The sequence below is a fragment of the Pogonomyrmex barbatus genome, unplaced genomic scaffold (assembly GCF_055798465.1).
Source record: "Pogonomyrmex barbatus isolate J1 unplaced genomic scaffold, ASM5579846v1 scaffold5, whole genome shotgun sequence".
Taxonomy (NCBI): Eukaryota; Metazoa; Arthropoda; class Insecta; order Hymenoptera; family Formicidae; genus Pogonomyrmex; species Pogonomyrmex barbatus.
The window spans coordinates 2503254-2529285 of NW_028297149.1; the positions used below are offsets into that span (position 1 = coordinate 2503254).

General features: G+C 39.3%; 3 protein-coding genes and 1 pseudogene across 5 annotated transcripts in view; 2 read left to right on the forward strand and 2 right to left on the reverse strand.

Moving 5' to 3' along the window:
- LOC105424069 (uncharacterized) overlaps nucleotides 1–11341 on the forward strand; it is a 474166-nt gene extending 462825 nt beyond the window's left edge. The window contains exon 9 of one of the 3 annotated variants that reach the window (XM_089081487.1): nucleotides 10691–11341. The gene's annotated coding sequence lies outside the window, so the exon portion shown is untranslated. Of the gene's footprint in view, nucleotides 1–704; nucleotides 4421–6166; nucleotides 7294–10690 lie in introns of those variants that run through there. The other 2 variants (XM_089081486.1, XM_089081489.1) reach the window with 2 other exon arrangements.
- On the reverse strand, nucleotides 5849–9683 carry LOC148935296 (uncharacterized; annotated as a pseudogene).
- A 4568-nt stretch (nucleotides 11342–15909) lies between the features above and the next one.
- LOC148935297 (matrix metalloproteinase-28-like) lies at nucleotides 15910–16569 on the forward strand. Its single transcript, XM_089081540.1, has one exon. The coding sequence runs from the start codon at nucleotides 15910–15912 to the stop codon at nucleotides 16567–16569; it is 660 nt and encodes a 219-aa protein (XP_088937666.1).
- A 4992-nt stretch (nucleotides 16570–21561) lies between these two features.
- LOC148935298 (uncharacterized) lies at nucleotides 21562–22311 on the reverse strand. Its single transcript, XM_089081541.1, has one exon. It carries the CDS (start codon nucleotides 22309–22311, stop codon nucleotides 21562–21564), a length of 750 nt encoding a protein of 249 aa, XP_088937667.1.
- Nucleotides 22312–26032: the final 3721 nt, after the last annotated feature.

Consider the following 26032-nt stretch of genomic DNA (forward strand, 5'->3'; position numbering starts at 1 on the left):
GTAAGGCTGGAGAAATGGGATTAGGATTTAAATTGCGCCGAAACATGTCTTTTCTGGTGCAAAAATTATATCTGTCGCAGCATTTTTGGCAACCTGTACGTTCAATGACGGATTTAAAAGTTTATTGCTAATAATGAATATATTGGGAATCCGTATTGGACTAATAGCAAAGCTATGTGCCGACGAAAAGGACAGACAACGCGTGAGGCAGGCAAATCGTCGCACGTCAAATTCTTCACAAAAAGCCAGAACAGCTCGGCGATTGGAGAAACTGGCAGAAAACGATTTCTTTGAAGAAGCAGAGGGACTATTATATGGACCTGGTATTGCAGATTAACCGTAAGTGCGCTGAAATTTGTGTTATATATGAAAAAAGTCAAACTAAAACTTTAAACTCGTTTTTCTCGAAACCATGTTTTTCGAGCTGGCGTCCGTGATAACTAAGAAACTAATAAAGATAATCAAATGCGGTTTTTTTTTTCTTAATCCTAACACTTTTGCGCATGGCGTGAATCAGGATTAAATTTTTACAACAAAAATTCGATTTGTTATAGACAAAAATGTAACAGATTTTTCGGACAAAAATTAAAATTTTTTTTTAAACTGCCGTATTTTTTATAAATTTCATGCAATTGGCTTCATTCTGGTTCACGCCATAGCGAGACTCATATAATTAATAAAAATCGTTGGATTTTTTGTTTCAGATTATTTGGAGAGGCTGAATCACGGACGCCATGGAGGCGTGTTTTTCCGATGATCCCTATTTCAATCACTATTTGGAGGAATTAAAACGCATTTTTTTATAAATAAAAAATATTTTTTTTGTAATGTAAATGTTAAACAATTTCTTAAAAAAACCGCATATCTCTATGTATAACAGATTTTCTTTAAAAAATTCGTAAAAATAGGCTAATTTTATGGCCGGCAAAGGTGAAAGCCCCCTTAATAAAAAGCATCTCTGAGATCAGTCGTTTTTGTAAATTACGTTCACAGTCTAACACTTTCACACCAATCAAATTCATGATCGTAATCCAATCTATGTTCGGTAATGACTGAATGTGTGTTCATGTTCCTACGTATGACTCTGGTGTTCATACAGTTTCGTTTTTAATTGTCTCATTGTTTGTCCGACATACACGCATCACAGCTGCCACAGCAGATCTTGTACACTACATTCCTTTGGAAATGTGCTGGTAAAGCATCCTTATGAACCCTGATCATGCCTCTCAACTTATTCATACTGAAGTACGCAGATTTTGCGTTAAAATCATCAACAATTTTTTTGAGTTTTGTCGCAATTTTCGGAACAAAGGATAAAGTAAATCATTTTGCTCCTTGTGATTGCACTGTTGCATTTGACATTCTTGATCTATCTTCTTGCCTGAATAAAATGTTTAGTCTTGAGTGGATATTATCAAAGATAAAGTTGAGAGGATAATCATTCATTAACAAAGTCGTGATTACTAAATTCAAGTTTTTTTGGTGGTATTTCGAATGAGACAATAAGAACGTTCTGTCGATGAGTCCAGCAATAGTGCCTCTTTTTTGGGCGAGAGAGTGTTGGAAATGAAAATTGAGATACCTTCCTGAGAATGTGGGTTTATGAAATCAATCAATCTCGACGTTCTTATTAACAATTTTTAAGATCAAATCGAGAAAATTCAACTCGCTCCCCCCCACTTTAGCAATAAATTGCAATCTAGAATGGTACGAGTTGAACCCTCCAAGAATCTCATCAATTAATCGGGAAGGAATGGTCATTGCAATGTCATCAACATATCTATAGAAGAATGGTAAATGTGCCTTAATATCCTCAAGCATACTCTCCTCCAAATCTCTGAATATTAAATCAACTATGATCGGAGATAATGGAGAACCCATGGGTGTTCCAAAGATTTGCTTATAAATTACATTGTCAAACGTAAAAAAAATAGAATTTAGGACAAACGAGACACCTAAAAATTCGTCCTTAGGGATGTCGCAATTCTTCGAGATGTCTCCCCAGCGCTTAGCAATACTGTCAATTGATAGGTCGATAGGAACATTGATGAACAAGGAAACCGCATTGAAAGAAACAAGGGTCATCAGTCAATTGTCATGCCAGACAACTCGTTAGCAAGTTTAAAATTATTTTCTACATGTGTTAAAGGCTTTGGGATATTTCTTGACAGAAGTTTGTTCGAGAAGGATGCCAGGTTATAAAGAGGACTCAATTGACGAGACAATTATTCGGAGAGGGCATCCTCGTTTATGTATTTTAGGGAGACTGTAAGTCCTGGGGAGAATTCCGTCGGTACAGTAGAGGTGCTTGTACAAAGTGTCAAATATGTAATTAGAGTTCTTCCAGGTTTTGAGAATATCTCGCAACTTGCTAGTAATAGTCTTCGTAGGATTTTTCGCGATCACGCTATAAGTCTCAGTCTCGTGTAACATATCTGTCATCTTCGTAAAGTAACTGTTCTTATCTAACGCCACGGTGATATTACCTTTATCTGCTCGGGTAAATATGATGTCAAGATGGTTGCGTGTAAATTGTTGTGTGGATTTTAGTTTTGGGGAGAGAGTGTAGAGAGATTATTGATGATGAGTATTAGCCTATTTCTCAAGCTCAAGCGTGCCTCGAAGGAAACTTCTGTTATTTTCGTTCTTAATGAACTCAAAGATGATTTTTTCCGAGTTGTACGAAGGTAAGGCGAAATTTTCGCCAAGTTGAAGCAAACACTGGACTTCTTGAGGGATATAGGCATTGGACAGATTAAGAAATCATCTTTCTCTCAAAGCATGAAGAAAAGGTGGGAGGGAATATCTTTAAGGTAGGAGAGAGGGTTTAGGGAGACGAATTTGAGGTATGGGTGGGTGTGATATCAGTGAGAATAAGAAAAGAGCAGGAGAATGCGAAGATGCAAAGGAAAGGGGGGAAAGAGAGCAGAAGTATTTGACTAGTCTAATTTTTTTTTAATTTAGCCCTCGTTTTGTTACAAAAAAGCTGAATAAAATTGTCAAATTTTTGATTAAAAAACGATTACGTCTGGCGATAGAAATAAGTTTTCTGAATAAAATGCAATTTGCTCCAAGTTAATAGGTGGAGTAGATTTTTTTGAATTGCTGTCAACCAGGTTAAAAAAGATGATTTTGAGAAGAACGCGTTTGAAGTTTTATTTTCATATTACTACATGTTAACTGCATATTAAATTCAAAATTTAAGTTGCTTACTCTTATTCGGCAATCCCTGGACCATATAACAGTTTTTCTGCATTAAAAAACACTTTTTCGTCAATGTCAGAAACAATTCCAGCGCATAAGCGACCTTCGTGTGTCTTAGCGTAGGCTTGTCGCTCAGCGATACGCACGGGTTCTTCGTCTGTGTAGTGACAATAATCATATAGCGCTTAGCCAATTTGAATTTGTAGAACGTCCAATACATCCAGGAGTGTGACATGACCATCGTTGAATAATATCGTAGCGACATTAGTGGCAATTTGGACGATGGAGGTACCACTGAATACTGACCTAGGTGCGATTTTCCAAACAACTTGATTAAACTTTTTATTGTTATTTTGATTAAACGCACTTAAGCAGAGCTGTAACTACTTAGTTTTTTTGACGAAATGCTAACATTCAAGTCTGACTTCTCTGCTTTATAGCGATTTGCAGGACCAAATCTTTTTCTCTTCCTATCAGTTCTCTTCATCGATTTCCCAACTTCATGCCTTTTTCCTTTCTTATCCATGACATTAATACTTTACAAAAATAGAACTTCACAAAGTGTTCAACACAAATCGTGTGATTAATACAAATCGACTACGTACAACGTTTTATCCAAGAGCGCTTGATCAAGTTATGCACCGTATAGCTGCCAAGATATAATTGAGTGTATTTTTCCCTCCTTCTACACATGATAAAAGATTGTGCTTATCTTAAGTTATATTCTAATAAAGTAAAATGATCTGGCAACGGACTGGCAAAAGACCTGTCGTGCAATTTGGAGAAGGTCGAGTTGACGCGCCGCATTATATTTGCGCTCTCATACCTCCACCGTGCTCGTATGAACATTGCTCCACGAAAACTGTTGTATCTCCGTCAATTTTCGGAGTATCTCTTTAAAATTTGTTATATGCATTCTCGATACATATATCGTTCAAAATATTGCAAAATATTGCAAAATTAAAAAATCGAATTTTTTAAAATTTTACACTGTCTATAGCCTTTACTAGGTGTTGCAAATTCATCTGCACATAAAGAAAATGAAACGCATTTCTACAAATTATACATACATAAATAAATATTTTTTACTTTGTGATTATTTAACATCAAATAACATTAGCCCAATGTTAAGCATTAATTGATTAATTTATTTGTGAAAATAATCGATTAAAATAAAATGTTATATATATATATATATATATATATATATATATATATATATTGATCATGATTAATGTAATCAATTAATGAAATTAACTGTCAAATAATTTTGCATGATTAACTGATTAAGTATTCGTTTAACTAAAGTAATCGACTAAAAATTTAGAATAAGCATAATTATAATTGATTTAATAAATTATTGAATTAAATAAAAAGCCGTTGATGAAGGACGTTTTGACTATATGATATCAGCTACATGTTATCGAGATTTAAAAATTGCAGGCTTTCTAGGTTATTCTTTCCTTTTCCTAATCAATGATACAAAATTTTAATCGTCAATACCCAAATTCTGACTTTGAAATCAGTGGCGTAGAACAAAACAAAGATTAATGTACTTATAATAGTTTATACAAAATACATAACTATATTTTGCTGTTGTTTTAAATAAATAAACGAATAAATGAATTCAAATTAAATTTTTATGAAAATTTATTATAGAATTCTATTAGTATATGTAAAAAATTTGATTCAATTTGTTTTGCTACTTTTTCATGAAATTTACAAATACTATAAAACGCAATTTTATATAAATATCAAGAACAAACAAAAAATTAAATAATTTTTAAACCAATAAAAAATAATATTCAAATTTTACACAGATACAAAAACGTAATAATAGCAATCTATGAAATTTTTATATTTTTAATAATGTTTTGAGATGTGACATATACTTCTGTCACATATATTTCTTAAATAATAATATAATAATTAATCGTAAAATCGTACACTAATTTTCAATTATATTTCAAAAATTATATTTATAATTTTTAAGAACAATTATAAACTTAAAGAATGTGTTTGTTCACATCGAAAACATATACAAGTCGATATTATTCGATAAATTATTTTTTTTATTATACTAGTCAATACTTAACTATCTACTTAACTATCAAGCAATATTATAAATCAGTGACTAAAATTAATGATTAATAATTAACAATTAATTTTTTAATCAGACGTTGTTAATCATTTCAATCAATTAACTGAATTAATCAGAATTATATACAACTATTTATTTTAATTGATTTTATTTTACTGATTAAAAATTTAATTAATTAATGTCTAAGATTTATTTCAAGACAACTAAAAAGTTTTAATTGTTTATTATAGTTAAGAAACTAAATTTTTAGTTGTAATTATTTACAACTTACATACTTATTAAATAACTTATTAAATAACTAATTATTACAACTAAAAATTTGTAAAGTAATTGATGAATTAATTAAATTTTGCTTAAAAGCATTAGCCGAATATACAATAATCAAATCCTTATCTCCTGCGTTTTTTTGTACTGCTTTCATTTCAGTTATTGTACGTTTTTTATATGTTGGGAGAAATAACGAGCCTACATAAAAATATGTTAAAGTTAGAAGAAAAACAATATATTTTGAAAACAAAAAAATTTCTACTCACTATCATTCGATTACTGCGAATAATTTCTTGAAACGTTTCTAAAACTATTATTTTCTGTTATTTTTGAGCTATCATGTTCAACCTCATTGTCGGTTTCCTCAATTAAATTATTCGTCTTTCGCATCTTTTATGCCTTGTGCAGCTTCTAAAAGTTGTGAGACTTCTGTAATATCTTTAACTATTAACAGATTTCTGTATATTTCTTTGTGTATTTTTTCATAATGGCTCATAAAATTGGTCAAGTCTGTAATCTGATTATCCATTAAATTAAGTGTAATTCCCATAGTGGCTATATGTTTCCTGAGTTTAGTACTACTTATTGTTTCAGGAATTCGATTCCGCTTTCTTCGGCAAAACGCAATAGGATTTGATATGCACATAAATACTTCTCAATTTTGTCATATCCTGGAATACCAAAGAAATAAGGATTTGTCGAATGTACTTTGGCTTCAATTCTTAATTGTAAAAACATTTGTGCACATTTCAAATTTATTTCATCTAAATTATAAGAATAGTTCTTCCTAATTTTTCGCAAATACGTACATATTTTTGAGCCTGTTCTTTAGATAATCCACTTCCGATATTTTCATTAATTTTTTCATAATTTTCAAAATCAGAAATTAATCTTCATTCAGTTTCTTCTGGCCGGCGATGGTTAAATAATTGTATTGATGATAAAGTAACTTCTCCAAGAGAAATCCATGCAGATAATGAAAATTTATTTTGCTAACTATTGTACGATATTTGTGTTTTTAATAGATGATTACACAATTTTTTAATATCATCCATTGTAGGAAGTTTTGTAACTTTTCGTCTTCTAAATTGATTTTGAAATTCAACTACAGTTTTGTTAATACTTAATCCGTAATCAACGGTTGAGAGTTTAAAAAAATTTTTCGCATTTATTTTTATGTTGTCATTAAGTTCTTTTATACATTTTATTATTAAGACTTCGCCAATATATTTCATGTAAGTACTAAGTAAATACTAATAAAACCTTGCTCTTCGTATTGTTTTTCAATGTTAAATTTGAAATTTCCTTTTTTTCTTAATGTATCGATGATATTTCTTCTTTCACTACAACCTTTACGTAAGTATTTGAACTTTTGAACATCAGATTCTTTAAAATGAACTGATTCCAAATGTCGAGCAATCTTTGCTTGCATTTTGTGGCAGAAGGCACACATATATTTTTTTGTGCCAGCAAGTTTTGTAGGTATTACTGTTTGCTCATCTTGCCGAGTTTCATATTTCTTAATATTTACTGATATCCATGCCTATAGATATAGTCGAGTCATTATTTTGTGTATTAGAAGAATGCTTATTACATTTGTCATCTTCATGTTCTGATGTCTCTATTTCTTAACACTCACTGACAACTCACGAATATTCACTTTGTACATAATCAGAATCACTTTCATTATCTTTCTCTATTTATAAAAAAAAAAAGAAAAATATTATTAATTAAAAATATCAAAATATCATATAATAATATATAAGTATAAGTACACTAAGAAAATAATTATGAAAATTAAAAAAATAACATATAATATGGCTCTAATATTTTGTATTTCAGTATCATTCTTTTGTACAAAGCACAAGTTATTTATATCGTTTGTTTGAATTTCTTCTAATTTACAGAAAGTTGAAGAAAATTATTTTTCAGCATTATTATTCAACATTGAATTAAAAGATACATCTGTAATATAAGTAATAACTTATAATTATAAAATTGCTAAATAATAATAACAATAATAGTAAACACACAATACATAACAAATAATAACAATAAATTGATAAATAAGTAATTAAAAAAGATAATGTATAGAAAAGTAACAACAGATACAAAAATATTTTTATTTATAATTATAATACAATTTATACAAAATAAAACTATTACCTACATTTAATAAGTCAGAAAATGCACTAGTATTCATGAAATTACTATCAATTTTCTTCTTATCAAGAAAGAATGTCGTTTACTATTGACGAAATGTTTATATCAGTGATATCATTGCTTGCATTTTTTATATCATTTTTATCAAAATCATTATTATTAGACATGATGTTAGTATTTGCATATAAATAGCAAAATTATTGTCTAAAACATGAAAAAAAACATATTTATACATATTATTATAAACAAAGTTTATTTAACATATTAGTTAACATTGTAATTAAATATTGTAGAAATGATAATAACGATGTAGAATAGTATTTTTACACATTAATAAATTTATAATATAGCCAAGTTAGTCACAATATCAACAAATTTATCCGCATTTATTAAGATTTTAAATTTAAACATGAAATTTAAACATAAAATGCTTTAATATGTACTTTAGTATAATGCTTAAATATATTAGTAATATATTAATTATATGTAACAAACCTATAACTTCATCAATACATGATTGTCTTTGTATAATAAATTTAGTTTTTACTCGATATTAGTAATCTTACAATTGAAAATAAAAATGTTCCATGTTTTCATACAATAATACTGAAATTATTATTTGAAAAATATCTATTTATTTGTTACTGCAGTTACTGAATCTAGTTCCTTTTTTTTGATGATTATCTATAATAAATGACACATTTCGTTATATAAATTAAATTATCAGTATCATTGTAAATTAAATTATGTACACTTTGTATAAGATACTATTAAAAAAAAATTACATAAAAGATTAAGAATGTATCATTTGTATTCCTGTGAAAAGGAAATACATCAATAATTGTGAAAATAGAAATGTGTTAATATTAAAAAAAATTACATTTTCGAGTGTTATTCTTGATATGATACATATGTTAAATGACAATGTTTCGTAAACATTGCAATTCACTTCATCAGGTCGAGGAGCAACCTTTCGAAAGCATACGTTCATGAATATGCTCATGAAATGTTGATATTTAATGTATCACGAATAATGTATTAATGTGTTAATTTTTTTGAAGAAAATAACTGTGTTTCAAAAGCAAGTGTTAATATTTATATTTTCCTTATATAACTGAATAATGATGTTATTCACACAATTATCTTTGAAGACGCTTATCCATTATTTGTTGAATTGTTTAATATTTTTCTTCTTATTATAAACTTTGTAACGCCTTAATACAACTCGTGGAATCATACCTTGAAATAATGAAAACACAAAAACAATTTTCTACATTTTTTTAGAATATACAAAATCTTATTATGTATTTTACAAAGAAAGTATTTTAAATAAAAACGTATATGCAAAATACAACATAATGTAATATTTGAAATATATACTTACTGGTTGATGTCAATATATCTTGTTTTTCTTTCCCTTTTTGGACATTACGTTTTCTTAATGAATACATTTTAATTAGAGAAAAAATTTATTTATATTGGACAATCACGGACTATCATTGATACAAATCTATCAAACTGAGGGCCTGCCGCCGGTCCACGCTACTCCGCGGATACGCATCGGCCACGACGAGGAGGAGCCGGGGCCCGGGAAAGGCGCCGAGAACGGCAGGAGCGCGCGCGCCTGCGTGCAGAAGTAGACGCGCTTGATATACCCACACGCTTTTCTCGCGAGATTCAAACCCAGTCTCGATAACCGAGCATTTTTCTGTATCTGTAGATAGAATTCTTATAGAATATATATATCATGGCTTTCGACTAACTCTGCAGTTCCTTGATTATTGAGCCTGCACGTAACCTTCCTATCCCGCACGTCCTTCCACTTGCGCTACCGCCTCAGCGAAACCTGCGAAACATAGCGACAATTGGCTGCTTATTTTCCGCTTTACTTGACATCGACACTTGCTTCGTTGGCCTGCCACATAGCTGGCCGAAGACCGGACACCATCCTCAAGAAAAGCCACCATTTATCACCAGTTTATCCAGCCAATCACGGGCGACGCAGTACAGCAGATCACACGCACACACTCGCTTGCTTCTCGCATTCTCCTTTCACACATTCAGTCTCCGTCTCCTCCCGAGACACGTGGTGGCAAACAACTCACTATTACACTCAGACACTATATCCTCACACTATAAAGTATAAAATTATAGTATACTAAAAACATATTCTGTAGTAGCATCGGAAAAATGGCTTGAGAACATGTGAATAACGCGCGTTTTTTATTTTTGATTGTTGCCAATAAAAGTTGACACGGAAGAAATTCATAAACTATATAAAACTAGATTGCTATCTCTTGATTGCTATTGACTGCTTTTCGCGTTACTTTTTACACTTAATATTTTCGCTTGCTCTCTCTTCAACGTCTGAACATATATTTATCTCCTTTTAAGTACGAAAATTTTTGGAAATTTTAGTTACATAAACAAATCTATTGTGAAATAAATAGACATTATTAGGTTTGTTCGCACTATTTGAAATCCTTAAAATGTTTTGTACTTGAAACACAATAAATATATATTTGGACGTTAGAAAGAGAAAAGATGCTTTTAAATTGGTATTCAAAGTCCATTCTTATATTTAAAATCATTTTAAGAGAGAATATAATTTTTTTAAGATGTCATAAACCAATCACAAAGCCGTACTTTAGTTAATATTTATATGTATCATACGATAAATATAGTAATACCTTTAGACCTTTATTTTATGTGTTATATTATGTGTTTATGTATGTGTTTATTTACTTTCGGAAAATTCCATATAATCTGATACAGTAAGGATGAAGAAAATGATTTAAAATCGGAAATACATATGATTGGTATATTTTGAAGACATATTAATAAATTAAAACGCATTTTATAATAAGATATCTTATTTTAAGAATATCTGCAATGCCGTTTTTAATAATCATTTCTAAGGTGCACTTTTGGTATATAAATATTATTTTGAAATAGGAGTTTAGAGGAAAGAGGGGTGAGTAGAAGGCTGAGAGAGAGGATTATGGAAATTTATGAGGAAACGAGGAGCGTGATGAGAGTAAGGGGAACAAGTGGAAAGAAATTCTGGACGGAGAAGGAGGTCAAACAGAGATGTCCACTGAGCCCGATGCTTTTTAACCTAATGATAGCGAACATAGAGGAGGGTTTGGGAAAAGATGGAGTAGGGGGGAAAACTGAAGGTGTTGGGGTATGCGGATGACTTGGTGATGTTAGCGGAAGATGAGGAAGGAATGAGATGGCTGATGAGGGTTAGAGAGATACTTAAATGGGAAAGAGTTAGTGCTTAACACAAAGAAAACGAAGATAATGAGGTTTGGAAAGAGGGGAGGTAGGAGGAGAAGGAAGGTGAGTTGGAGATGGAAAGGAGAAGAGATAGAGGAGGTAAAAGAGGTGGTTTATCTGGGGTAGTTTCAGAAGGAGTGGAGGGCAGAAGGCACAGGTGGAGGGGAGAGTGAAGAAGGCGATGGGAGTGTTGGGGTAAGTTGGGATAAGTATGGGGAATAGGGAAGAGAAGGTTTGGAGGGGATTGGGAGAAGGATGAAACTATTCGACTGATTAGTGAGGAGTGTGGTAGCGTTTAGGGCGGAGATATGGGGGTGGAAAGAATGGGAGAAAATAGAGAGAATACAGGAAAGGTACATGAGATGGGTGTTGGGAGTGGACGGGAGAACACCAGGTTACATGGTGAGAGAGGAAGGGAAAAGAGAGAAGATGAGGACAAGATTAGGAAGGAGAGTGATGGATTATGAGGAGAAGTTGGAGAAAGGAGGAAGAAGCGAATGGGCGAGAAAATGTTGGGAAGAAATAAAGGGTAAGAGGGAGGGAAAGAAATCGAAATGGGAAAGGCAGAGAAGGGATTTTTATAGAGAGAGAGGGAGTCGGTGGAGTAGGTAAGAAGACAAAGGGAGGGAAGCATGGAATGGAGAGATAGAGAGGAAAGACGTGGAAGTGCAGCAGCAGGGGAGATTTGAAAAGGTACAGAGATCGAGATGGAAAGTATGGTATAAGAGTTGGGGGTACCGAGATACCTAAAGGAGAAGGGAAAGGAGAAAAGAATGATGAGGGTAGCGAGGTTCAGGCTAGGAAGTGAGATGAGGGGAGAGAGATATTGGGAGAAGGAGGAAAATAAGAAATGTAGAATTTGTGGCTGGGCAGAGGAGACATGGGAGCACATGGTGGAGGTGTGTATGAGGGAGGAGAGGGAGGGAGGAAGGGAAAGGATTTTAGAAATTTTAGAGGAGGACGGAAGGGGAGAGGGTTGGATGAAGAAATTACAGATAAGGAGGAGGGGAGGAGGGAGAGGAGAGAGAAGGGGAGACTGAAGACGGACGGACGGAAGGCAAGTATGAGAGGGAGAGAGAGGAGGAATGAGAGGGAGAGGGGAGTAAGAGGAAGAGAGTGAGAGTGAAGGAAAGCGAATATGCAGAGGGATAAGAGAGTGGTAAAGATGAGAAGGTGTGGAGTGGCGAGGGGTGTGAGAATGTGACGAGCGGCGTAGCGTGCGGAGTTCATGTATAGTGTGTGTGAGAAGTTTGTAAGAGGAACGGGGGTCCTCTTGTACCCCGTAAAGAGTAAGAAATAAAATTACTACTACTACTACTACTACTACTACTACTATTATTTTGAAATAAGAAAGTGAGTTTAAAGAAAATTATTTTAAAGCGCAAAACTTTTATATCTTAACATTTTTTTTTAATTATAGCATTAAAATAAAGATTGTAACACGGTTTTTCACTTTTCCTACAATGTCATTTTACTATTCAGATCGTCAAACATACACAAATAGATTTTGAACAGAGCTACCAATGATTGATAGCAAAAAGGTAACAAATTGCATTTAGAGTCTGTAATATTTGACAATGTTGGCAAATGATCGTTAAAAATATGACAAAGCCTGTTGCTATAATATGCCAGTAGATTGACAGCAAAAACCGAACAAATCCTGACAGGATTTTGGCAACAATTTGTCATCAAGTTGCCCGCGCACGCAGATCTTGCTTGATTTTTGCAGCTAAGCTAGATATGTTTTCCTAGTAGCACCGACGAGGTATGGTTAAAGACGGTCAGCCCTGGGAAAAATTTCGTGACTGCTAAGCGAATTCGGAGATAATTGAAGATTAATGATATTACCGACCGTTTTGATTGTACTGAGGATAACAAAGGGAGAATAACATTTATTTATTACTGTTATTATGACGGATTTAATTTTAAATTAATAATTCCTTTTGATTTTAATAAATGGGTGAAAAGTTTTAGAAAACATCAAACATTTAATAAACAAAACGAAAAAGATAATATGAAAAACATACAATGAAAAACATTTAATGTATAAAGTAATAGAATATCTGTTAACTTTAAAGAGAAATTGAGATTCTTTCGAAGTGAAAAGGAGTTATATACTTGCGTTCAGAATGTCATTCATTTTCTTACTAAGCTAAGCAGGAAAACTCGCGCTAGTCGAGCTCCGTGTGGAAAATTCGTGAGGCGTTAAAACATGAAACTCAAAGAAATTTTTCTTTTAACAATTTAAGTGAAAATTTGGAAAATTTTTGTTTTGGCGATATTATTGACGGATAAAAGAGTATTTTCCAAATTAATACAAGCTCCGATATTAGTAGGATAACAAAGGGGGTCCGATGTCCCCCAAGGGTATGGGGGGGGGCGAGGGGAGAGAGGAGGATCGTAGAATCCCCAGGGGCCATCGGACCCCCTTTATCGGTAAGATGATTTTCTTTCCTCAGAGGGTTCGTATCCGGAGGGAGAAGGTGGATCCCTCTGGCGTCGAGACAGGTTTATCCCTCTCGGTCAATAAGGCGGTCGCGGGATTTCCTCGGGTCGGTTCCCCCGTTCTCGACGCCACCCTAGCGTTTTTTTCTAGCGTTTTTTTCTAACGTTTTTTTTCGGGCGCGTTCTCGACGCCGCCCTAGCGTTTTTTTCGGGCGCGTCCTAGCGTTTCCCACTAAGTAACCCCGGGCGCGTCATCGACGCCGCCTTAGTGTGTTTTTTTCTGGCTCGTGTAGCCTTGGGCGCGTTACGCCGCCCTAGCGTTTTCCGCGCGGTCTAGCGCTTTTTGCGTAGCCTTGGGCACGAACGTCGCGATTAGGCGCGTGGTCGAGGCGACTCGCGTTGTTTACAGGATGTTGCGGTTTGTCGCATCGCCTTAGTCGTGTCTGTTTTCCATAACGTCGCGATTAGGCGCGTCTCGCGTCCGAGCGTTTTCCGCGGGGCTTAGCGCGTCCTGTTTGTGGTTTGACGTGTTTTTTACATCACTTTAGAGAGTATTTAACTAGGAGTGTCGACGATATATTGTTAGTAGTTTGCGAAATGGAGAGTCAGTCTAATGTTTCGGAGAGTCAGTTTAATGTTTTGGAGAGTCAATTGAAAGATCCGGAGATAATATCGCTCTTAGAAGATTCGCTCGAGCTCTCGAGAGAGATGGAACGCGAGATAGTGGAACGGGAGAAACACGCGATGACGATGGGGCGTGAGAGACGGCCTACGATCGAGCGGGAAGAGGAGAACGAGATATCGGCGGAGGTCGAGAGCGATGCGGTCGACTCGCTCGAGTTGATGCGCGATGTGGACGTCTATGCATTCGACGTCGTGTAATTTGCGGCTAATGATGGCGTTTTTGTCTAAACATCTGGCGATTCATCGAGGAACGGAGCCGATCGCGCGTATACGCGAGGCTGAGCGTATGAGGAACGTTATACGTATCGTTAGTGATGTCTGGAGTCGAAAGGGTCCGTGGAACTCGTTCTGGGGACAGTATGGTTCGCTTGGTCGAGAGTTCCGCGACGCCGGACGAGCGTGCGTCGCTTATGGAGATCGAGATAACGAAGGAGGCTTTTTCGAATTGGATAAGAGATTACTGGAAATATCTGGCGCGTTTGAAAACGACGAAAGGGGATCTCGACGACGAGTACGAGAAATATCTTGCGCGTTTGAATACTACGAGAGGGAATGATGAGAGTTGTGGCAGTGGTTTAGACGCATTGTTCGCGTCTCTATCTGGAAATAAGGAGGAGGCTGATCGATTCGTTCAGTATGTGACGAAGTTGAAGGGTGGACGACAGCTCGAGGCGAGATCTCCGGGCGAGAAAGAGATCGATTGCGAATTGGTTCGAATGTACGTGTACAATGTCAAGGATATACTTAAGAAGAAGAGACGTAACTGGTGGAAGTATGCGAAATTGAGAGTTCAATTTTTGAACTCCGTGTCGGATCGGAAGAAGCAGTTGATGCGACAGTTGATAGATCGAGTCGCCGATGATCTGAGGAAAGTACCCGGAGTGCGCGGGGAAGCGAGAAGCGTCGAGTGCGACAGCGAGTAGAATGTATCGCTATGACGTTCGCGCGAATTATCGTCAGGGGGTATTGATTGTGGCGAAGAGCGCGAATATATGTAAAAGAAAAATGTACTAATATTTCTATGTAAAAGAATATATTAATATGTATACTAATTGAATATATGTATAAGAATATACACGAATATATACACGAATATACTAATTATTAATTGAATATATGTATAAAAATATACACGCGAATATATAAGAATATACGAATATATGTATAAGAATATGTACACGAATATATGTGTAAAAATGTGCGCAAATATGATGTCGAAGTTTTTTTCTCGTTCCGAGAACGTATGAGAGAGACGAGAGTGGGAGTCGCGCGAGAGGAAAATTATCGTAGGAGTATTAATAAGAAGATAATATTTCATTGGGAATGTGAATGTTGTGCGATGCGCTCGCTACGCGTGACTACGGGAAGTCTGACCGCAACGGCAATAGAAGATTAGTCAGTCTATTGTTTATTTCTTCGTTCTTTATTCTATTGTTATTTTATCGTTGTCATGCTTTTATTTTTGTTCTCTATTGTGTACTTTTGTTCTCTATTTTGTATTGTTAATGATATTGCGTATATCTTTAGCGAGATTGTCATTCGTTGGTGTGTAATCGCGCTACTTATATTTGGATTCGTTCGACAAGAATAATCTCACGCGATAGAGAATAGAAATTAAAGCGATTTTAATTTCTGATTCGCGACTCGGATCGATTCATCGCGTCGGTCCTCGCCCTCTCGCGACCGATGGCAACATCGATTGAACGATTCGCGCGTATTTCGGTCGGCGACGCGCAGTGTCAATTTGACTTCTGTCTCGCGCGATGACGCCCACTCGTAGAATCGCCGTGATCGCGTGCGCGATAGCCGTTATCGCGGCGATTCACGACTCCGTCGCCAACAGCGACGAGGAAGCGATTCGGTTTTTGCAAACCTACGGATATCTGGATGGCGATAACGTGCAAACGATATCAGATAACGCGACGTTGGCTCTGAGACACGCGATTGCACTTTTTCAGGAGTATTATCGTATACCTGGTGATGGTGTTCTTAACGAAGCTACATTGGAACAAATGCGTAAACCGCGATGCGGCGTCAAAGATATATTAAATGACTTGGACGATTCTCCGAGGAAATGGACGAAGACGCATCTCACTTGGAACTTTCATCTGGCGAGCGAGAGCGTTCTACGAGTCACCGAAGTCGCGTTCGAGATGTGGGCTGCGAATTCGTCGCTGACGTTCGAGCGCAATTCGACGAATCCCGATATCGTAATATCGTTTCGGAAAGGTTTTCACACGTTTGTAGATCCTCGGCATCAAGGCCGAATATGTCCGTCGTTGGACGGACCAGGAAACGTGTTAGCTCACGCTTTTTTACCATCGTCAGAAGTGTCAGAGATGCACGTGGATAGCGCTGAGAAGTGGCACATCGAGTTAACTGTTAATCCTGACGATACGATTCATCTGTTGCATATACGTTGACGCACGAGATCGGTCACGCATTAGGATTACATCACAGTCTTTTAAAAAATGTGATAATGTATGCTTTTGTTCCCTCTAAGACCTTTCCCGTGCGATTGAGCAAGGCAGATTTTCTTGCCATTCAGAATTTATACGGTTTAAGAAATAAGAGCGAAACCAGTTGCGGGACCAGTTACGACGACCGTAGCGATGACCACGATTGCGACGCGCGATACGGGGAATTCCGCGGATCTGTGCGCGTTGCGACGCGTCGATGCGGTATTGGAAAATAGAATGTATGTATCGACATTACTTATGGTCGGTCGATCTAAACGGAAAATCTTACGGCAGGTCGTTGTTACTGACGGACTATCTGCGTTTTCTTCCCGATAATTTTACGCGTTTGGTGGGTGCGTATCGACGACCTTCGGGCCAACTCGTATTGTTTGTCGATGATACGGTTTATATGATAGAATATTCGAGTTTTGAGCTAGTGCCGGGTTGGCCGAGGAAATTGAAAGATATGAATCTTCCTCCTAATGCGAAAATTAATGCTGTGATTAATACTAACGCGGGACGAACGTTCGCGATCTACAACGACGAGATCGTGGCCGAGATCGACGATTGCTCGATGATAGCCGTCAGGCATAATTCATTGCACGCGATATTTCCTGGGATTCCACCCGCCGTAACGTCCGCCGTTCGATACATCGACGATAATCTGTACTTTTTTGTTAAACAACAGTTCTTCAAATATAACGAATTTACTAGAAGTGTAACTATGGCCGGTAAATTTGATTCAGAGGTTTTTGGTATCGTGTGTCCAAAGGACGGATTGTTAGAGCAATTGCGCGCTCTTTTGAAAAGACTCGCTCAGATGAGGAACGTATTTTCGAGCGAGGACGATTTAGAAGAGGAGAGAGAGGAGGAAGAGGCATGGAAGTTTTCGCATAGTGTATAGAGCTAAGGATACGAAACGTTTACGAACAGTATTGCGCGATCTCTTCGATCGTAAAGATGTACGATATCGAGCGCTCGCAGGATTCCGAAAGCCGAGTCGACGAGAGCGATGACGCGAAAAGGAGAAAGAGGACGCTCGACGATGACAGATCGATCGCGTCGAGTCATAGTAACGCCGGTTATACGAATAATTCAGTTAGAATTCTAGAACGAAAATATTCCTTGACTAAGACGGGATACAAATTTTTTAATGTATGTGTTACTCTTGAGCGCTCCTCGCGCGTGAATATTATTCTGGGAGATAGTCATGGCAAGGAGGTCTCGATGTCACCCGATACGTGGAGGCAGCTTGTCGAGCAACGAGACGTTCTCTTGAAGTATCTGCAGAGTGTCAACGGAGAATCGTCCTTTCCAGCCCCCTTGGATATTGGAAATATGACCGTGCGTTTCGGAAAAATCAACAACTTGACGATATTACGCCTGGAAACATCCGCGGCTCGCCTGGCCATGTCGAAGGAAACAGTGAAAAATATGTTCGAGCTCGAGCATTGCATCAGTCGTTATCTCGTTGACCAAGATATTAGGAAAAATTAATGCGAAATTGGCACGTTTCAAGGATATTGCGTTAACCGCTAAGGATAAGGAAAATATCTCGAAAGTTATACGCGATAGCGATGCCTACGATCGTAACGACATTATCGATTGCGAAATCGTTGCTCTGTGGCTTTGGGATGTAAGATTGAGATGAAATAAAAGTGAGATATATCATAAACAATGTTTTGTGTATTTCCTCAAGCATGTATATTGTCGCGTTCGCGGCATTACTTCCCGTGATCGCGATACTCGGCGGAGCGCTCTCGGAAAGGAAGAACACTGTTTTAGGAAAGACTCGCTCTTTATTAAACCAACGGTACAGAAACGCGTCCGGCCACCGCGAAATCTGGCCGTCAAATCTATAAAACAGTCGGAGAACGACGCGTTGCCAAGGGCCGATCCTCTATTCAAACTCTTATCGATTGATATTGATTATCTTTTAGCAGCGCCGAACGGAATACCGCACGGCCGCAACACTGCCCCCCTCTTCATAAAATTGTCGTCCCGACAATTCTTCCTCTTTCAAGAACTTCCTCTTAGGAAAAGACTTCTGGGCTCCTGGCGACTTCCTGCCCTACCCTGGACTGCTGCCTCAGGTTACCGGGCGCCGCTACTTCCAATCCCAGTCTTCTCTACTCTTCAGAAGAATCTTGTTCTTGAAATTCTCGCGCGTTTCACTCTTGACTCTTCGTCTTGAGCTTTGCGCACTTCTCTCTTCTATTTTTCGGGCAAAGTGGGGGTAATCGTCGTGGACCCTTTCGTCTTTCTAAAAGACACACTAAGCCCCTGCCTCGGCATTCGCCCATCGTCCCCCGGAAAAACCACGACTCGGAAAACCGAGGGCGAGGCAGACTTCTTTTCAGTTTGAAGCACGAGCTTGAAGATCTTGCTTGATGCTCAGGCTCGAGGATCTCCCCACGACGCTTCTCACGACGGAAGGAAGCTTAAAGAAAAATAAAACAGAATACAGTAACTCAAAACAATTAACAAGAAATAAAAGTAATGTCGAAATTGGAAAACCGGGCCCCGAAAACCTCTACTTAAAATTCTTCAGGATTGCTCTTATAATTCGAGCAATCTTTAACCTCTTTAAAATCAAAATTTCTCCGCTCTTTTAAACAATTCTCCCTAATAATTTTAATAGCCAAAGCTCTTTCTACTGCGGCCCTCAAAGACGTTAACCCTTCTAGCTGCAATGTCTGTTTAACATTCACATCAGACAATGCAACTACAAATTGAGAACAAGCAATTTTGTCACGAACTCCAGGAGAACATTCAGGATAAGCTAATCGAGATAAACACTCGATATCCGAGTCTAATGCAGCTAAATCTTCTCCGAATTTCTGTTTTCGATTCGTAAATTGATAATAATAATTTTGCGAGGATAAATTTTCTCCAAAACGTAGCTCTAAACGCGCGACCAAATTTTCAAATTGAGAGTTCTCAAAATCCGTGCCCCCTTCCAAAATCGCACGCGCTTTTCCTCGGAGACATGACGCTAATACGACAGCCTTTTCCGCGTTTCCCAAATTATTCGCCCGCGCAATTAAATTAAACTGCGTAAGATATTCGCGCAACGGAACACTACCGTCGTAAATATCGGGCTTAAGTTTCAAGTCGGAATTAAAATTTGAAAAAGGAAATGACTGGCCTGATATCGGACGTTGCGAAATCTCTTCCTGCAGACCGGGCATTGAAAATGTTTCTGTCTCTCGACGAGCGCGCTCCTCCCTCAGAGAACGAAGCTCTTCCAGCGTTAAACGAAGAATCTCCTCCAAGTTCGGAGACGCCTCCGGCCCTTCCGCTCGAGGCCCTTTTTCTCGCAGAGATTACTCTCCGACTTTTCGCCTCTTCCTGTTCAGTTCCCGTCTCTTCTGTTTGTCGCTCCGCCATTATCTCTCTCTCACACACACACACGAATCGAAAAATTCGATCCCGGACGAGCCCCCAAAATTGTCGCGTTCGCGGCATTACTTCCCGTGATCGCGATACTCGGCGGAGCGCTCTCGGAAAGGAAGAACTCTGTTTTAGGAAAGACTCGTTCTTTATTAAACCAACGGTACAGAAACGCGTCCGGCCACCGCGAAATCTGGCCGTCAAATCTATAAAACAGTCAGAGAACGACGCGTTGCCAAGGGCCGATCCTCTATTCAAACTCTTATCGATTGATATTGATTATCTTTTAGCAGCGCCGAACGAAATACCGCACGGCCGCAACAATAAATATAGCGAGCGACAAAACAATTTGATTATAGTATAAGCAATGAATCTAATTATAATATATAAGCACTGAATCTAATATAATGATTAAAAATTAATTTGACATAAAACAATTCGATTATAGTATAAGCAATGAATCTAATTATAATATATAAACACTGAATCTAATATAATGATTAAAAATTAATTTGACATATGATATAAGTCGTTAATGCGATATTACAATTCGTCGATATATTCCCGTCGTTTTGACCACCAGTCATACAATTTGCACACGTTCTCCATTGCGCAATGCTTCGCGTGACGCTCGCAGTGAAATGCTCGAACGTCATCCAGAGTGCTTAGGCGTCCTATATCCTCGAAATCCGCGTCAATAGTCTCGACGATCACGTCGTGATCCGCGATGACGTCGCAGCCGAGAATTTCCTCTAACCACTTCTTTTTTTCCAAGCCTTTGACGTACACTCGTTTAGGCGCGTCTCGCGATTGATCGCACATGCTGTTTCGAATCACGTGCTTCGAGAGTCTGTACGCGACGTCGCCGTCGCTCCACTGCAGGCCGTGATGATTGGAGGTTATCTAACACGCTTTAGATTTTTCCGTTTTTGTAAGAAGATTCCAGGGTATCGCTTCTCGAAATATTCGATGGGTCAGCTCTTTTCCATTTTTTAATATTGCCACCTCTTTAACTGTAAATTTTTCTCGAACGGTAAAACCTTGCAGATCGACGAAGATTGGTATGTTCGGCATCGTTCTCGTAGGAAAACCGCGATTACGTGAGTTTACGTACGACGTTCGTCAGTGGGTTATACTCTACAACTCTATCGTGAATGATAAGACAATAAGCCGTTGTGTTAGCCGGAACGTTCTCTTTGCATTCGAATTCTACGCGAACGTCGACGGTGGCGCTCTTGATCGATTCGTTCTGGTGGGAGCAATCGATGACCACTAGCGGACCGTATTGCAGAAATCTAGTGACAGACATGAACGGTTCGCAAGTCTCACACCCGTAATACGTTTTTCGAAATTTTAGATACATATCGTACAGTACTGCGAACTTGTTTCGCTCGAAATCTAGATTCATATCGTCGTAGGGATAGAACTCGGAATTCAAATAGAGTTTTACATTAGTCAGCTTACAATTGTCGAATTTAGAAATGTCTTCTGACGATACGTTTTTTTTTCCGGTTTGTAGCGCAAAGATCACGTATCGCGGTTTCTCCAATTGCGTTGCCGCTTTTAGGTGCAGGAATGCTTGGTCGTACTTTGCAACAGCGGAAATTCGTATAGATCCCACGAACGAAAGCCCATGCTCAGATATCGTCCACTGTCCAATGTTTGCAGAAGCGATAGTTTAACGTCATTAAGTATCACGTGTGGCATTCGCCACTGTGTTCTTAACAAGGTGATCTTCGGTCTCTGATCTGAATACGCTACGACGCAATTATTATCGTTGCGAGCGCGTATCAGAATGAGTTCGTGTCGCGCGTTTATCACTATGTGTTTGTAATCCTCGCAGAAACCAAGGAGTACGTTGAGAGGCACACAAAAGTTGAAATCGTCCAACGCTATAGGCGGTATTTCCCTTCCGGTGTTCTGTAAAACTCTATCTCTCTCGTAGCTCAACGATGCATAGTTTTTCATCAAGGTCGTTATGCCGACGTTTCTGCTCTTATCGATCTCCACGCCATTAAGCTCGTATCGAATTTCGTCGAACATAAACGCGACGCAGTTATTGACTAGCTTTGTTCTCGTAACTTCTTTCGCCGTGCCTTCCTTCGCGCTCTCTCTCGTCGCGAATTTTCCCTCGATGTATAGAAAACTTTCACACGGCAACGTATATAGATCCTGTTGCTGAATAGATATTCGTATCTCGTCGCTGTATCCGAACGTAGTGTTAGCATATAGATTGTAAGTGTGAGTTTCTATTTTCACGATACAATCGTCAAAGATCGGGGCACTTCCGATACTTAAAATGTCGCTCGCCATGTCGATTCTTCACGACGAAACCTAAAGATCTTAAGAATGCAACGTTCGCGGCGTTCAGCTCGTTCGCTCTTCCCTCGTATGCCTTCCTCGTCGCGTCGTTTTGCGGTGGGATCGCGGATGTAGCGTTTGCGTCTTCTCTTCCTTTCGAGTACCACTCATTTAGAACGAGCATCTTTTGCTCTCGCGCATTTCTCTCTAATGCCTTCGTCGTCGCACGTGAAGTCGCGCCGTTATCTCTTCTCCGCGAAAATCGATTGGTCGCCCGTCTTGATCCACGATTCGAAGCGTGATATCGGTAACGTTTCGCGCGATGATCGGAAAGTAAATGATCGATGTTGGAGCGTTCGACAGTTTATATCCCGGAGGAACATTCGACGAAAACTCGTGTATCGTGTGAACCGGCTCGTTATTGCTGTACGCACCTGCGGTGATATTGCACTCCACCCGAATGATATTTACGCCCATGATATTCACGGGTCCGTCGGATGTATGCCATTTGTTCGGTCGTAGCACACGCGACGATGAGAATCTCAGGAGCGAACCGATATTGTTCGATTTCGCGAAATCGATTTGATGCTCGCATCTAATTTCACTTCTCATAGTGTTCTCATTGACTCGAATGATCAGAGACCGCGCACCTCTCTCGCCCTCGTCGCTCTCGTCATAGACGATGTCGTCGCTCTCGTCATCGTCGCTCGTCCTCTTGCTTTCGTCGATCTTTCGCTTTTTAGAGATAGCGGCGTTTAGATATCTGTCTATCGCACTTAATTCGTACGAACCTTCGGGAATCACGATCGTTTTGTCGTCGTAATAGAACTTGTTATGCGTGGAATCGACATTCGGTATAGTGTTGTACGTCTCGAAATTCGTGAGACCTAACTCGTAATCGTCGTCGCTCAGATCTAAAGCGGGAAAATAGCACGCCGTGAGAACGTACTCCTACCGGTGAACGAAAGACTCAGCGACATCGCGACCGATTTTCGAAAGAAATTGCAGGCACAACCGCAAATGTTCTGATCGTACGTCTGATACGATCCGCGATTGTACGTTATATTTACGCAGCTGAGATATCTCTCGAATTCCCTCGGCGGTCGAAGATTGCCGAAACCGTCGAAGTAAATCGCGTCGTTTCCCCTCTTCGCATAGGCGACCCAGTGAGTACCCGAACCCATCGAGTCGTCGAGATTCATGATGCCACTCTCGTTACGTCGCGCCTTTAATGGTAATGCGTCACGCATAAACACTCCTCTGAAGAAGGGTACTCGTAGACGACGCGCCGAACGGTTCAATTGTTCGTTCGTCGTGATGCCGGAGAGCGGTAACCTGAGTGATCCTAACGTTTCTTTCCATGATTTTTTTTTTCGTTCTTCTCGTCACATCGCTGCCACGTTTGTAAGGCGCTAGATGCAATCCGTGACCCTCCATCGCTCGATTGTGACGTTGCAACTCCTCCAGTTGACGCCGTGCAGTTTTACTGGCGTTTACCGCTTTCGCGACACCCGCCGCGCCACCGATTAAAAAACCGAGCGCGCCTAATATCGGAAAAATGGGTAACAAGCCTCCACGTTTCACTGTTGGAAGTATCCTTCTCCTCGTTGTCGTCTTCTTCCTCTTCTTTCTCAAACCCATGCCTAGCTTTGTCTTTGTTTTCATAGCAGCCCATACGGCGGTCGCGGTAGCTCTCTCGCCGAAGGTGGAATCTCCGGCTGTTATACGTTCGCGCGCTTTCTCGGCGAGAGCTCGGTCGGCGTCGTGGCGATCGCCGAGTTTCTTATTTCGCGAATAGGCGATGTCGTACTCGCGGCACGCCGCATCCAACGGATTTACGCCTCGATCGCCGCGCGCCAATCGTTTCGCGAGATGGGTGCCGGGCCCACAAAATTAATACCCGGGAATATGTAGTTCGAAGGGAAGCGCGTTTATCGCCGTATTGAATAGTCCCACGCCGCTAAACATTCGTTACAATTTTTGATAAGAGGCGCAGGACCGTCTATATGCGATTGTTGCCACGGACGATTATAATGTTCCAGACACACGCGACAACGTTGTACCTCGGGATCCGCTCTCAGATGATCGGGTAATCTGTCCCACAGTAGCTCCACGTATCTGTCGAAATCACGCACGAGAACGAACTTCGGAATAAGTTGCAACTGTTGAGTGGATAGATTGAGAATATCGCGTTTGTCCGTTAATAGGGGAAACATACCGATCACTGTGCGCGATCGAATCGCCGTCAAGTATAAGTGGAACAATTATCGGTCACGTCTTCTCGAAGCGAGCGCGCGTAAATGCGATTCGTTCGATGGTCGCCAGCTATAGGAGTGCTCAATCTCGATCGTAAGGCTCGACGAATTTCGGGCGACGTGGTCGGGAGGGCGCGCAGACACGGCCCTCTACTACCGAACATGATACGTTGCATCATTTGCGGCCCCTCCAATTGCGGTAAAACGAACGTGTTGATAAGCATGCTCGAAAGTCCGCATGGCGCACGCTTTGAGAATGTGTACGTCTACTCGAAATCTCTGCAACAACCAAAATATCGATATCTGGCGGAACTGCTCGAGTCGATGGACAAGATCGGCTATCGTGCGTTCTCAAACAATAGCGACGTCGTGCCACCGAGCGAGGCGCTTCCCGATTCGATATTCGTGTTCGACGACGTGGCCTGTGACAAGCAGAACGCGATCAGGGAATATTTTGCCATGGGTCGACACTCGAACATCGATTGTTTCTATCTTTGTCAGACATACGCTAAAATTCCAAAACACCTGATACGCGAATCTCTTGATTCTGTTTAAACAAGATGGCACTAACCTAAAGCACGTTTACAACGAGCACGTGAACACGGATATGTCGTATGAGAATTTTTACGCCTTATGTCGCGCGTGTTGGAAACGCAAATATGGTTTCGTAGTCATCGATAAAGACAGCGCGTTAAGAAATGGTAGATACAGACGAGGATTTAACGATTTCGCCGTAGTGTAAAATGATCAGTTGTGCTACGAGAATGGACGTTGACGCTGCTGCGAGTATGAACGTTGACGCTGCGGCTGGTACGAATGTCGCTCGGCTGGAAAAAACGGCGCGAGAGATCGCGAAGACTCAGAACTCTATACGTAAAAAGTACAGAGAATTAAAGACCGGTGAGATAGAAGAGGAGATCGCGCTGGAGAGACGACTCAAACCGATCGTTCAGCCGTTGAAACGAATTGCCGAGAATACTACGCGAGACGAGGGAATCGACCCGATCGCGTTCGTTGGTGCTAAGAGAAAACGCGAAACCGATAACGACGATGAGCCATCGTCTAGATCGATGAGAAGACGCCTCTCGACGAGATCGCCCTTGATCGCGACGGTGAGTCCCGCGACTAGAAACGAATCGGAAGAATCAATCTCGAACGCGCAATGGGGACCGTTAGGTCGCAAATATATGGGCGCGCTTCTAAGCGGGAACAAACAGAGCGAGATCGATCACGGAATTTACGGAGTGTACTTCGATTTAGACGACTCGATACTTGGCCGCGACACGCAATATCCGGGTACCCCGGGCTTATAAGAGTTGATCTTCAAGAAACTTCCCGACGATGCTGTGTACACGGAGAACGACAAGTAAACGTACAAGAGTATACTGTTAACTACAAACGCCCATCGACGTGGCCACAATGCGCTTATGCCTATTCTAGGAAACAAAGGTTTCAAGTACAAACATATCATCGCGCCG

What these genes read in the sequence shown, in the direction of transcription:
- LOC148935298 (XM_089081541.1), bottom strand. Translation starts at nt 22,311, where the DNA reads ATGGCGAGCGACATTTTAAGTATCGGAAGTGCCCCGATCTTTGACGAT.
- LOC148935297 (XM_089081540.1), top strand. Translation starts at nt 15,910, where the DNA reads ATGACGCCCACTCGTAGAATCGCCGTGATCGCGTGCGCGATAGCCGTT.